The 13,445-nt window shown below is 39.3% G+C and overlaps 1 protein-coding gene across 1 annotated transcript in view; it reads right to left on the reverse strand.

Annotated features, from left to right (window-relative positions):
* The window catches only part of map2 (microtubule-associated protein 2), a 32,944-nt gene continuing 19,499 nt past the window's right edge, over nt 1–13,445 (reverse strand). The window contains 8 exon segments of the mRNA XM_054615804.1: nt 1–219; nt 785–896; nt 1,776–1,867; nt 6,049–6,141; nt 10,118–10,421; nt 10,835–10,895; nt 11,154–11,295; nt 12,936–12,985. Of these exon segments, the coding sequence (XP_054471779.1) occupies nt 1–219; nt 785–896; nt 1,776–1,867; nt 6,049–6,141; nt 10,118–10,421; nt 10,835–10,895; nt 11,154–11,295; nt 12,936–12,985 (1,073 nt within the window).

Genomic DNA, 13,445 nt, shown 5'->3' on the forward strand with positions numbered 1-13,445 from the left:
TCACAAACCCTGCTTGGCCAGAGCTGCAGTGACATCCTCAGCCAGGGTCGCTAACTGCGGCGACTCCAGCACGTTGAGACTAGCGGAGGATGATAGGTTGCTGTCCTGCTGGCGCTGGGGGGACACCAAGCTGGACAGACCTGGCGACTGGACGATCTCAGCTCCGTGGTCCACTCGTGCCTTGGCTTGATCGCGAAAAATCAGCCTCTGGCTCTCAATCTAACAGAGGCAGGCGGTGTGACGAGAGATGTGGATGGGGAAGAAAAGATACATTATTTTCATTTCATGTAGAATTAAAATGATTTTGTGCATTGTATCTTAGTGGGTCAGCTTTAGGAAAAAACTGCAAATAGAACAACTCTAAAGTATAATTTAAGAGATGTTGATTTACTAAATATTGTTCTGCATTCAGAGCCTAAATGAATACTTGATGAATCTGAATGTTTGGATTAACCCTCTACATTACTTTTTTATAGATAGTTGCCTATACTATACCTTTACTGCAATCATCACAGATAAAGGCCTACACGTTTTTGGAAGATTGGCTTGTTGTAAACACATTCTTTTTATACATTACATTCATACTTAATCCACTTTAATTACAATTTACAACAGTTTTACCCTACAGTATATCAGGTTATGCATATATTTTTCAAGATTACAAAGTTTGTACACATAATATATATACATATGTAATAGTATACATACATATACTAGTAAGACAATCTCTGAAAAACTCATGTAATTTTAAATCTTGGATTGGATGCATGGAACTGACACTCACCATGACACGGTTTCCACCAGGAGGGTGCTGAGCATTATCCAGGGAACCCACCTTGGCTTGGGCTTTGTCTTTGAAGTCCAACTTCACAGTCTCTATACGCACATTACCGCCCCTTGGGAGAAGAGCAAGAAGTGTAAAAACTGTACAGAGATAACGACTCCGGTTTACATGGAGTCGAGTTAAGATAAGATACTGCACATCCACTTCAGAAAGTCTCCTACTGTAGATAGGTGCGAAGGATCATAAACTGAATGAAAACATTGTCCTGAGACCTGCCTCACCCAATGAACGCCTGAGCACAGGAACAATTATTAATAAAGTGACCACAGTGTGTGATTCTTTGGTTCTTTCAGTCAGTGATGACCCTCTCCAGGTTTGACTCATTCCAGTTCAACAACAAAACACAAGCATCCTGCTCCACGCTCACACATTAAGGTTATAAACACATAAAACACAAGCAGGCCCCCAGGAATCACACCACCTCCCACCTTTAGCCGCCTGTGGATTGATACATCAATCTGTCAATCTGAATGTAGTATACTGCTTGCTTCAATAGAGAGCCTGAGCTTCACCTGACTGGAGTGTTAATTCAGGAGTTAAATATAAACGGCAAAGTAAATGAATTATTTAAATTGGATTAGATCGTACTTTATTACAGCTACAGTGCATTAAAATTGATGACCTGCTTTTACTCTCTATGCAGTTAAGTCTAACCTGTGGGACTCCTTGGGCCCCATTTAATGAATCTGGATACATTATATGGATAATGATATTTGATACAGGGGCATTTGCGTTTACACATTTTGCATTTAAAAAAAGAAAAAAGAAAAACGTTTTGCAAGGGAGTGTTGAGCGAGTGCTCAATAAAATCCAATTGCAAGGTAGGAGATTGCACTGGCAAATTTCTGTTCACAAGCGTGCTTCGTTAACCTTTCTTCCAGCACTATTACTCCCAGTGCTACCCCTCAGTTTCCCCTGAACGAGTGCAGGCTAAATGTTACCTGGCCGATGATGGATGTTGTCTAGAGAGCCACACTTGGATGTCACGTGGCTCAAGTCAATCTTCTTGTTCTGAATCATCACCTGGCAGAAGCAAAGTCAGGAAAAGACAAGGTCAGAGTTTACAGTTCACAATGAGGTTACAAACTCCCACTGACCTCAAATCATGCTTACAATGAGATCCAAATAGTATCTTCCCTTTCTCAATTATTGAGAGGGTTGTAGAATGTCTGATGTGCACTAAACTGCAGCTGCTGTTTGGAGAAAATGATTGGGTATCAACTAGGAATTAAAGGCTGCAGTCTTCCCCATTCCAACACAATGATATCTAATTGCATGTAATTATTAGAAAATAAGGCAGGAAAAGCACAAGAGGAGAATACCAGTGACTGTTAAATAACAGCCTTTGCATTCTCCTGGTGGTGCAGAACTGCTAGTGTCTGTGAAACCAACCAAACCAAGATTGGATACAATCTATGTGCTGTAATTGTGTCAAATAAACACCATAACAGTGACGAAGACAGTAAAGAAGGAAATGCAAAGGAAAAAAGAAGCCACAGGCGAAGAGGAGATACGGATATGCAGTTATGTGAAACAACCCGGGGATCTAAAGAGGGAACCACAGAGAGATATGTAAGGATTGAACCGATCCGACAGCTAACGGAGCGGAGCTATAAGCTTTAGACACAGCACAATGAACAGGGAGAGATACAACACATCCTGAGAGGAATCACTGGGACACGCCTGTTGTCAGCAATCAGTTTGCCAAGTCGGCGATTTAGGTGGAATGAAGTTTGTAACTAATGATTTTGTGTCACTTTTTGTCTGCTTACTGAGCCTGAGAGGAAAGAAAAAACAGGAAAAGTGAGACATGGATGAACAGCGCGGGTCACAAGCCACGTTACAAACTACAAACACAAAATCCCTATGCACAACAAGCCTGGTGTCCATTTCACATTCATAGCACTGGCAAAGATATGCAGCATGAGCTTAAAGACAGAATTGAGATGCTCTCTGTGTCAGCGTGGGTGAACATCATGCTGCAGGTTGGCTCATCTCTTCAGTGAACGATTTTTTTATGAAATCTATCCACTGCATTGTTGGAATCTTTTTGATACATATGATCATATTCACATTATTCATGGAGAAAACACTACATTTGATGATTTTTATTTTGCATGATTCATAAGAAAAATTTGTATTAGTTTGAGTACTACAAGTTGACAGGACTTGACAGTCCACTCAGGCGTATCAAGTGCATATTTCAAAACAAATGTAGACCTACATTATAAAAGATTAATATTTGCTTTGGCCGCATGTCATCCTTTCACCTCATGTAATAAGATGTACCTAGAGCTTAAATACCCTTTATTAAATGTTTTGTTATTTAAAAGAGAACTGCTGAAGTGTATAGATGAAAAACCCTTAAGTCTAGAATAGCCTTGACCCAGACAAAAAAAAAAAATCAGTAGTAGTATTCTTCATTAATCATAAACTTAATTCACATTTATCTGATTAACAACGACAGTGTTAAATGCTTTCCAACTGCTAAATTGAAGCCTTTATTTTTTGAACCAAGTCACAAACAGACTTCACAGTGCACTCACAAATGTGAGAGTAGTGGTAAAGTATCTTTTATTATACCTTATCATTGCGTGTGAAAGTGGCTGTGGTCTTTTCATGAACTTAAACATGTGTGAGGAGTAGATGAATTCCCAACTTGATATATGAACATTACATTTTGGAGTAGACAGCAGAGACCACCACCAAATTCTTAATTTTGAATTCAGCCAAATGTTACACCTGTCCGTCATTTACCCTTGAAAGTTTAGTGTCTGAAAATAGTACTATGCCATTCCGTATCCAACATTGGTCTATTCATAAAGCTGAGGGGATCCACTCAAGCGATACAACTCATCCACAAACCCTTTGTCCTTCAAGAGTTTCAAGATCAAGAGCAGTCAGGTAAAGTGTGAGTGACTTAACTAAAAACTGTAAAGTGAGGTGGAAAAGGAAAAAGAAACACTAAAACAAAAAAAAAACACAACACAACAGAGACATTACACTGACGTGAACACTGAGACAATGGACTAGCTGCACAAGACTCACGTTTCCACCTCCTGCCGAGTAGCCCCGCCTGTCCAAGGACCCACACCTAGACTGAACATGGCTATAGTCCAGCTTAACATTGGGGATGAGAACCTGCAGGGGCGGAGGTGAGGAATGAGTCGGGCTTCCTTGGGCTTTCTGGCATGGCACTTCATTTTAGAATGTCTCTCATAAAGCTTTCATCCCCCCACTGTGTAAATAAACTGTTTGACTGTAATTCAGGCAGAAGTATTTTACCTGGTGGTTCACCTTTTATCACCTGGGTAAACAGCATTGAATGGATACAATGACTTGAAGCTAACAGACAATTTAGATCCTTGTCACTACCCAGCATCAGCCATGAGTCTTAGTGTCATATGTCATCTGGTGACTCTTGAAGAGGATCGTCTTTACTCCAAGCCCACCTCAAGAAATCAACATTACAGCCATTTAAAACACCTTTTTGTGTTTCCCTGCAACAAATGGTGTTTTTTAAGTTGGAGCCAAACTAGTAAGTCAGTCTTTCAGCTTCCAATGAATTTGTAGGTAATAAATGGCTTGGGTGCAGAGCATCATGAAGTTTTTAGATATTGCTGCAATCAATTAATTTTAACAGAATTTGATTCCATAAGAGTATGCAAAACCTTCCGTAAATCTTGACATCAGTGGGTGTCAAGAACATACTTGAATAATTTGCCGTAAATTGCACTTCCTGCGTTCAGACTCAACTAGATGCAAAATTAAAGCAGTGAAAACTTGATACCATTTAATAAAGATGACAAAGTATCTGTGTGCTGTTATGGTAAATGGCTCTCAAAACTGCAGGGAGAGAAAGCAGTTGAGAGATGCAGACATAGCAGAGTTGGTACAGTACATAACACCAACGATAAATACATTTTACCGAGAAGCACAGATAAAGCAATGGAAACAAAACTAGTTGGGAGAAAGACTTGCAAACATGCATATTCAATGCATAATGTGGATAAAGCACTAAATAATTCTAAAGGGGTTTGGAGGAAAAACCACGAGGAGACCAAAACAATACTTTAAGATGTTTTGAAATACTGTAATCCCAGTATAAGAATATAGTATATAAAACCAAAAGTATAGAAAGAGAGTATACTGGACAACATGACAAACCAGAAGAGGAAGGTTCAATTCTGAATGAGAGGGTTGCAGGAAAGGAGTTTGTTGGTTAACTGAGCATGCATTAATTTTCCAATTAGCACATTGTATGCCCTGGTTGCCGTCACTTGAGTGAGACACATAGTTACAAAATATGTAATAAGTGAGCCCTTCAGGTCTTGAGGAAGAGGACAAAGGGAAAATAAGTATAGAAGAGAGGTCAAGCCAAATTTAATTGGGGTGACACCCAGAATCCAGTATTTTAGATAAAGAGAATGACCACCAGTGAACATCAGAGCCATTACCAAGGAATTTAAAAGCTAGTATTTTTAATGCAGTGGTACACCAGCTTCTGGTTTCTGGGAAAATCTACCATGGATGCAACAAGACAGTGAGAACTAACTACCAAACACAAGACAAGACACAATATGTACAGTACTACAAGATTACATGGGAAACTAACCAAAGAAAAATGATGGCAGTGATTTCTGTGGAAATATTTCTTTCTTATTTAGCCCCCGCCAATTAAAAGGTAAGCCACAGATGTTGGATGGGGCTGGTCGGACATTAATTGACTTGCTCCTGGACATTTGCCAGCATATGGTTTTGGTCATCTGACCATGAGGCCACCTTGGTGTCAGACAGTTGGGGTATTTTGGGTTTTATGGCACAGGTCTCAAAGCAAGAAGGCGGTTAAAACCAGAAGCTCTCAGACCAGTTGCTATGTTTTTATTGGCTGCTCATGTGCATGAGAGTGACATAAATGCTTAATAGAACCCTTGTGAAGCTTAAAAATGACTTTGGTTAACCTCACACAAAGGTTCCAAATGGAGACAATGAATGGCATACGAGGTTATAAGGTTCAAGGGTGAGATTCAAACGGTGGTGGAAAAACAACAAACTAAGGTACTATGATACTAAGCCATCAAGCTAAGCCCATGTTTCCAGATTTGCATCGCATTACAAACTGTAACTTGTTGCATGTCAATAAGTATTTTCCATCAAAGGATCAAGAGAGGTAAAATAACTGGTCACTACAGAAGGGTACATACATTGCCTCCACGGGGAGAGTGCTTCAGATTATCCTGGGAGCTGCATTTTGTCAGTGCGTGAATGAAGTCCAACTTCTTGTTAAAAATATGAATCTATGGAGAAATACAGAGATAGTGTGGGCCCATTGCATGGTGGATGGGCATGAATGCTTGTCATAACACCACTAGGCAGAGAGTCGATAGAGGATACTGATGTACAATGTTTTTTTAAATGTTTCATGAAGATAAAAAACTCTCAACTCAAATGTTCTCGTCAAAAGTAGTGTCCTATGAGCAGGTGAAACCGACAAGCTGTCATTCACACTGATTATCATTGCGTTCCCATCATTAAGTTGATAAACAGGCAAAACTACTTGGTGTATTATTTTAAAGAGACCCGAGGTTGAAAGGTGTGGCACTCAATAAATACTCACAAATACTTTAATTATAATCAATTCATATATTAATCCATTTTGAAAAATATATTATAAAATAATTGATTGCATTTTATACGAATTATGCATTTGTACACACATAACATACATTTACAAACCTTTATATCACTTAATTTAAGGGGCTCATCATAATCAATTAGCAAATTTGTTTCCTGGCTCAACATTTTCAATTAAATGGGTGCTTTATTTTAGAGACAGACCACCTGAATTTCAAGATGTTGGCACCTAAAAATTGAATGAAGTCTAATGAAGTTATCTACACAGCAAGAGCTGTGATTGACTCAATCCAGCACATGACTGGATCATGCAACAGCTGTCCAAACAGCTCCTGCTGCTGCTCTGCGGGTTGACTTCATTAAATATTCAACATTTTAATATTAATTGATTGTGTAAAGGAATAAGTTGAAATAATTATTCATTAGTAATTTTAATTATTTAATGTAATGTTTCTTTTTTTACTTTGACTCATTCAAATGGAAATATAATCATTCAAGAATAGTCCCTCAAATGTATTAACTGTATTAATTGATTAGAATAAAACTATAAAGGTTTTTAATTATTTCAGTGGTACAATCTTTACCAGGCTCTATTAAACACAGGGTGTCATAATTAACAGTGCTGAGGTGTACCAGCAGGTCCTGGGTCCAGGTCACACTGTGTACGGCTGACAGGCAGAGAGTAACGGAGATGAGGCGAAGCACTGACTTCCAGATCCAAGAGGACTTGTGTTTGGCATCTGTTGGCATATTTTGGTCCTTGTGCTTCTATAAGGACAACCATTGGACAGGTCAGTGTCCAGGAAAAGGCCTGACATGGGGCTTGGACACTGGAGCTATTTAGACCATGGAGCTGCTAAGAACTAATAAAGGTCGGGGGAGGATTATTGCTCTCACGTAAAAGCTAATTGGTAACATTAATATTGCTAGGCCACTATGGCTGGAGAGGATTCGACCATCCCTATGGCTAAATAGGCCAATCAAAAGCAACAAGGATATAGAAAAAACAACAGGAACTGAGCTTAAAACATGACTGAATTTCTTGGTCAGGGTATTTCAGGAGTATTTCTGTCACAGGGGGTAACACGACAAACAAGTGGGTTGAGAAGAGGGCCATAGCAAAAACATATTTTTTATTCAAAAATGTCTTGAAATTATTAATTAAGGTTACTTTTTTACTCCCATTTCACTATACACTTTCAAATGTTCTTCTGGCAAGGAAGAGGAGGCGCAAGGCACGCTAGGGAATGGGATTACCACCCTTCCATTCTTAAACACATCATCCAATGGCAACAGCATAGAAACCTCTAAATTAATTATTCATCTCTGTAAATTGCAGCAGTTAGTTTAGAAGAAAAGTAATGTGGTTCATAACATAAAAAGACTGCATGAACCTTACTGCAGCATCACTTTGAAGTTTAGCTTAGCTAGCAAAATTTTAGGGACTTTGAAGCTAAACCTTGCAAATTTATATATATAATTTATAAACATGGTTCCACATTAATGATGTCTTGAAAAGATCCTCTTTCTATATTTTCGGTTATGATATGGGTATAAAGCACAGTGGTCCAATAGTGACTATGAGGGACCATTTCAAGAATAAATGTATATACTTTATTCAATTAATGTAGAAATAACAATAATAAAGAATGTATACCTACTGTATTGTATTCAAATGCCAGAACTCTTTTGTTGTATATCTATCACTGTTTTCTAAATTACATTCAGTAATTATTAATTCCTCTCTCAAGTGCTTTTGATAAATCCAACTATGAGACATAAATAGCAGCCTTTAGGTTTGTTTCAACACTTCTTTCTGAATCTTATTAAACACACATATGCCTTTAAACACCTTGAGTTAACTCATCAAAATACCATAAAGCCATTGCCTTAAGAGGCAGATTAAGTTTTAACGTTGTGTCATTCAGCTTGTGGCCAAAGAGAAGCTGGGGGATCGGGACAATTGCTCTGCTCAGACACTGCCCCTGTGTGTGATTACAAAAAAGCTGCCATCACTGTCTCACAGCAGACACCTACTGCCTCCCAGGGGTGACACACACACATGCACACAAATGCACTGTAGGGCTATGGGTTAACACATTAAAGGTTTTCTAGACAGGATTTCTGTGCAAATTTTATGACATAAGATTTAATGTCATAAATTACTGCATGTTTCTAATAAGGTAAGCTTATAACAGGACACAGTGTGGTAAAGATAACAGATGTCAACAAGTGTGACGTCTTCACAGCTAAACACAAGCACACACAAACAAAGGACAGAAATTCCACCTTAAGCATTGGCCAAACTCTTCCATAGTCACAAAATTAAAGCTAAAACATCTTCCAATGTGTCCCGTTGAGGTACACACTGGGCTACCTATGCTCACGTTGCATCAGGTGACAACTTTTGGCTGCATGATCCCTCCCTATTTTGTGGCTGGCTGCATAGAGCAGTGCAGAGATCAGGAAAGTCAAAAAGATGTCAGCCAAAACCTTAGACTCCTAATCAGGTCATCAGTGGAGGCTTGTAAGAGCTAATGGATACAGACACGCACTGCTGTTTTCATCACTATTCTTCCTGTTGCAGTGCAGACTGTATTTCAGACTGGAACACAATGTTTGTCAAACTGTAGTGTTGGATATACACTCTTAAACACCTTGCTAATGCAGATTCTGTGCAGCAATAGAAAACACAGTTTGAAATGCAGATTTCTGTTAGCTGAAGTGCTGTCCTCAGTTCTCAGATCATGGGGAAAGACCAAAGGGACAAATATATAGCTATCTGAGTCTTTGGTTTACAAATAACTGCAACACACGTGACTATCTTTACATTTATTATTTAAATCAAAGTAAATCTCAAAAGCATTACTTTAAAGAAGTTATAGGCTAGTGGTTCCCATAAATATTCATAGATGCTCAAGGCCCTGTAAAAAGTGGTATTTCTTGCGTTGCACTAGCATTTTATGCATTGAAAGTTAAGAAAATATTGAGTTTTTTGCTTACTTTCTAAGTTTTAATCAATGTGAATTTTGTGTTGAATACAACACATCATTCTTTCTTACATCATCGTTATTTTACACTGGTGAGTCAGCAATGGATAGAAGGACTAACAGAGGAAAGAGGTAGCTAAGAGACTAAATAAAAAAACAATGAGTGTGGAGAGGTAGGAGAGAGGGTCCATCGGAAAAAAATCATATCAACAAAGATGAAATTATACAAAAACACATTTTACAATACAATTCCAACCAGAATATTAAGCATTGGCCTTGTAGTCTGTTTTAAATACCATTTAACCCTTTGCTTTTGCTTCAAGGTTTGAAGGACAGGATCCAGGTTATAGCCTGGTAGGAGATAATCACAAATGTCTTTGTATGCAGATGATCTCTATGTTTATATGGACAGAAGGTGAGACTGATGTAGTTTTCATTTTTGTAGGTAACTAGTACTAACAACTTCTCGAATAACCGCCTCTGAGATCATTAGTAAGACAGAGACATGTAGGAAAAACAGAATGCATGCAACAAGTAGAGATTGGAATGTAACATTGCAGAGGTGAAAGAAAAAAGCAAGCAGTTAGATAGAGGCTACGGGTTTTGGGGTAGCAAAGGTTTTGGGGTAAGTGAGGGAGAAGAGCGTCACCTGTCCTCCTTTGGGCTGGTACTTGATATTCTCTATGGAGCCGATCTTGGACCTGATGTTCTTGAAGTCAGGCAGTGGCTGGTTGATGATGCGGAGCTGCTTGGGTGTGGTTGCAGGGGACTTGGGTGGGGTGCGGACCACGGCTACCTTCCTCTCCTGGGAAATCAAGCTGAGGGAGCGTGGGGTTCCAGGGGTCCTTGAGGACGACGAGTAGCTTGGTGGGGTTCCTGGGGTGATGGCTGTGGAGCCAGAGTTGCGGGGGGTGGAGTGGCCACTGCGAGCCGAACGTGAGCGCACTGATTCTGTTATTGGTGGGGAGGAATAAAAGTGTTAAGGTTGTAGTTGAAGATAAAGGGGTGCTATCTTATAAATCGTATACTTTTCTTATTGTCATAGAAAATATATTAACTCCAATTTTGGTGATTTCTTTATCAGAAAGATATAGTGTGGCACTGTATATCTGTGGTGTTGAAAGGTAACGTAGTTGATCAGTATGAAAGAGCAAATCCTTACTTTATCAGATTCTTTTGCTATTCAAAGTTACTTTTCAGACCAACAGATATACGGTATTTCATGACTCTGAAACCAACTATTTCAAGTCTCCTGTTACAATATAAGAGCCATATATACTGAGTTACTAGTTAATCAAGTTAAACCTTTACAATTAAATTGAATGCAATATAGCAATCATAGTGACAGAAGCATGTAGAATCCCATCTACCTGTCATGCTAGGGGCCCGTCCGGTCCTATGCTCTGCCCTCATCTCTGTGCGAAATGCTACAGGAGGCAAAAGAGGAAATAGAGGAAACAAACAGATGAATAGAGGATATCTAGGACAATAAGAAGGACTTGCACTTTCTTAAGCTAAATTCAAGAAATAAATTATCAGCATTGGTACAGTTTTTGCTTTCTCATTAGTCGAATCAATTTGTTGAGACTCATACTGGAGGCTGACAAGATTGACATTGGATTTATCTAAGACCACTTAAGTACCAATACTGTGAGAAGTACGTTGATCAGAGAGTTGCAGCCTACATGTGGGTCTGCGAGGAGCCGTGGAGCCAGAGCTGGTGATAGAGGTGGAGCTCTCCTCATGGTCATGTGGTGCCCGGCGATTCAGAATGGAGGCATGTCGTGGCACAGAGGACCGCTTTACAGGGCTCCATGACCCACCGTCCTGTGGGGAAACAGATAAGAGGTAGAGCTTTAGGCCAGTGAGGCTCTGATTTATTATTCATAAAAGGTGGCACAACTGGTCTAGTTAGGTAACATTGCAAAAAACAAATTAAACAAATTAAATACATATTTTTTTATGTTCTTTCCTGAACTCCTGCAGCTACAGGGCCGCTCTGCCATTAACCTACCTTGGCTGTGAGTCTCTGTAATACTGGGAAGCTTTGAGGCTCTGCTGAGGATGGGCGAGGTCTATCTAATGAGGCGGCCACTTTGGATATGGAGGTGGGGATCTTTGTTAGTGGCGAACGATGGGCATGGCACTGTGATAGCACAACGATGAGGCCAGGTGGGTGAATGGCATGGCACCAAAATACAGGACACAGGGTGACAGAAGAATGGTGAAAACAACAGTGCTTTAACATGCATTATTATCAGTGCACAGGATCTCATGTATCCTTTGTGGGATGAGGAATGAGACATTAGCATCAGTTCTCAAGCGATTAACATTTAATAATAGCCCATCACAACAGCCATTCATGCACATTCACTGTGAACATGTCAGTTAAGACATTTAAAATGTATGACATCAAAATGCTGACAACAAACTGGAAAAAAAAAATCTCATGCACGCATATTTCAAGTTTCACTGCAGACCATGGTAAGAGATGTATTGAAGACTGTAAAAAGAATGTATAAATCAAAAGGGAATTATAATGTGGGCTCAGTGTGACAGAACCCTCTTACAGTACGCTTTAATGACATGACATTTAAGAAATGCAGAAACTGTGTTATTTTAGACACAATAACTGTCATTAACATGGTGGAGGAGTAAAATGCAGTCACGACCACAGCCGCTGGAGAAATGTCACAGGGTGATTCTCGACACCCACTCAGTAAAAAAGAAAAATGCTCTAAAAGGATCAGCCTTGTCTACTTCTGCAAAGACCCATTAAACAAGGCAACAATGGCAAATATTTTACAAAAAGCAACAGACATAAATATTGTTTCACAAAATACAAAAGCAAAAACTAGCAGTGGTGTTGATACAGAAATGCAATTCCTTGTTTTTCAGGCAGGGATTAGGGCTTAAATAGACAGAGGGGAGACAGCACTCACTTAAACAGTTTGTAATGTGTTTATCTGAATAGATGATTAGGTTTGGCTCTGGAAGTCACAGGAGAAAATATGTAACAGCTTTTAATAAGTCTCAATTCCAATGATAATTATTCTGCCTAATTAATGTGGTGTTTATTGTTTCAGAGTTTCTACTAAAGACGCACAACTTGTGTATTAGTTTCATATTAGTAGCAAGAGGTAAACATCTGATATCAGTTTTGAATTAATTATGCATTAATTGCATACTATAATACAATGAACTGTGCGCTGCATGCTCATGTTTACCAACCTTTCTGTTCTGAAACAGCTGATCTAATTTTGGAAAGTCCCGTTTCCAGGAGACAGGGCAATCAGTCATTGCCATTTAAGAGAACGTTTTGGTTTCCATCCTCAGTTACAGTTTGTCCTGATTGACGTTTATTTAATTGTCCTATTTCAAAACTACTTGATGAGTCAGGCTGTTTGCCAGTAAAGCTTGGATATGGTATTTCTCATTTCATTGTTGGGCTGATGGAGTGTACTCACCGAAGCTCTATCGCGAGACTTTCTGGCAACACTTAGAGGCTGACGACCGTCTGGTAGCCCCTCTGAGAGAGAAAGAAAAACAGAATAACAGGAATATTACAACACAGACAGAATACATGTTTTGACCTTCATACACTGAGAGAACCCTTTTAATGGCCTACTTTGAAGGATTAACATCATATACGTGTCCTTGATCCTTGGGGACATTTGGTTTGTATGAGTTCATATGAATGTACATAAATACAACTTTGTATTCCCAAACCTGGCATGGGGAGCTATATGACAAATGTTCTGTGGGATCGGGTTGCTGCCTCAATGAGAATTCTGTTCTGCAAAGATTTGGCAAGATATCACACAGAGTGGGGGATTTAGTATTATGTAAGGCAACCCTGGAAAATAATCTAATTAGGCCGATGCAGCAGCACACCGAGCTTTCATCATCAGTGACACAGAATTCAGCCCATAAGGAGAAAATGAAGTGCAAACTGCCACTGGGACAGAGTTTTTATT

This window comes from Anoplopoma fimbria, chromosome 16 (assembly GCF_027596085.1).
Source record: "Anoplopoma fimbria isolate UVic2021 breed Golden Eagle Sablefish chromosome 16, Afim_UVic_2022, whole genome shotgun sequence".
In the NCBI taxonomy this organism is placed as follows: domain Eukaryota; kingdom Metazoa; phylum Chordata; class Actinopteri; order Perciformes; family Anoplopomatidae; genus Anoplopoma; species Anoplopoma fimbria.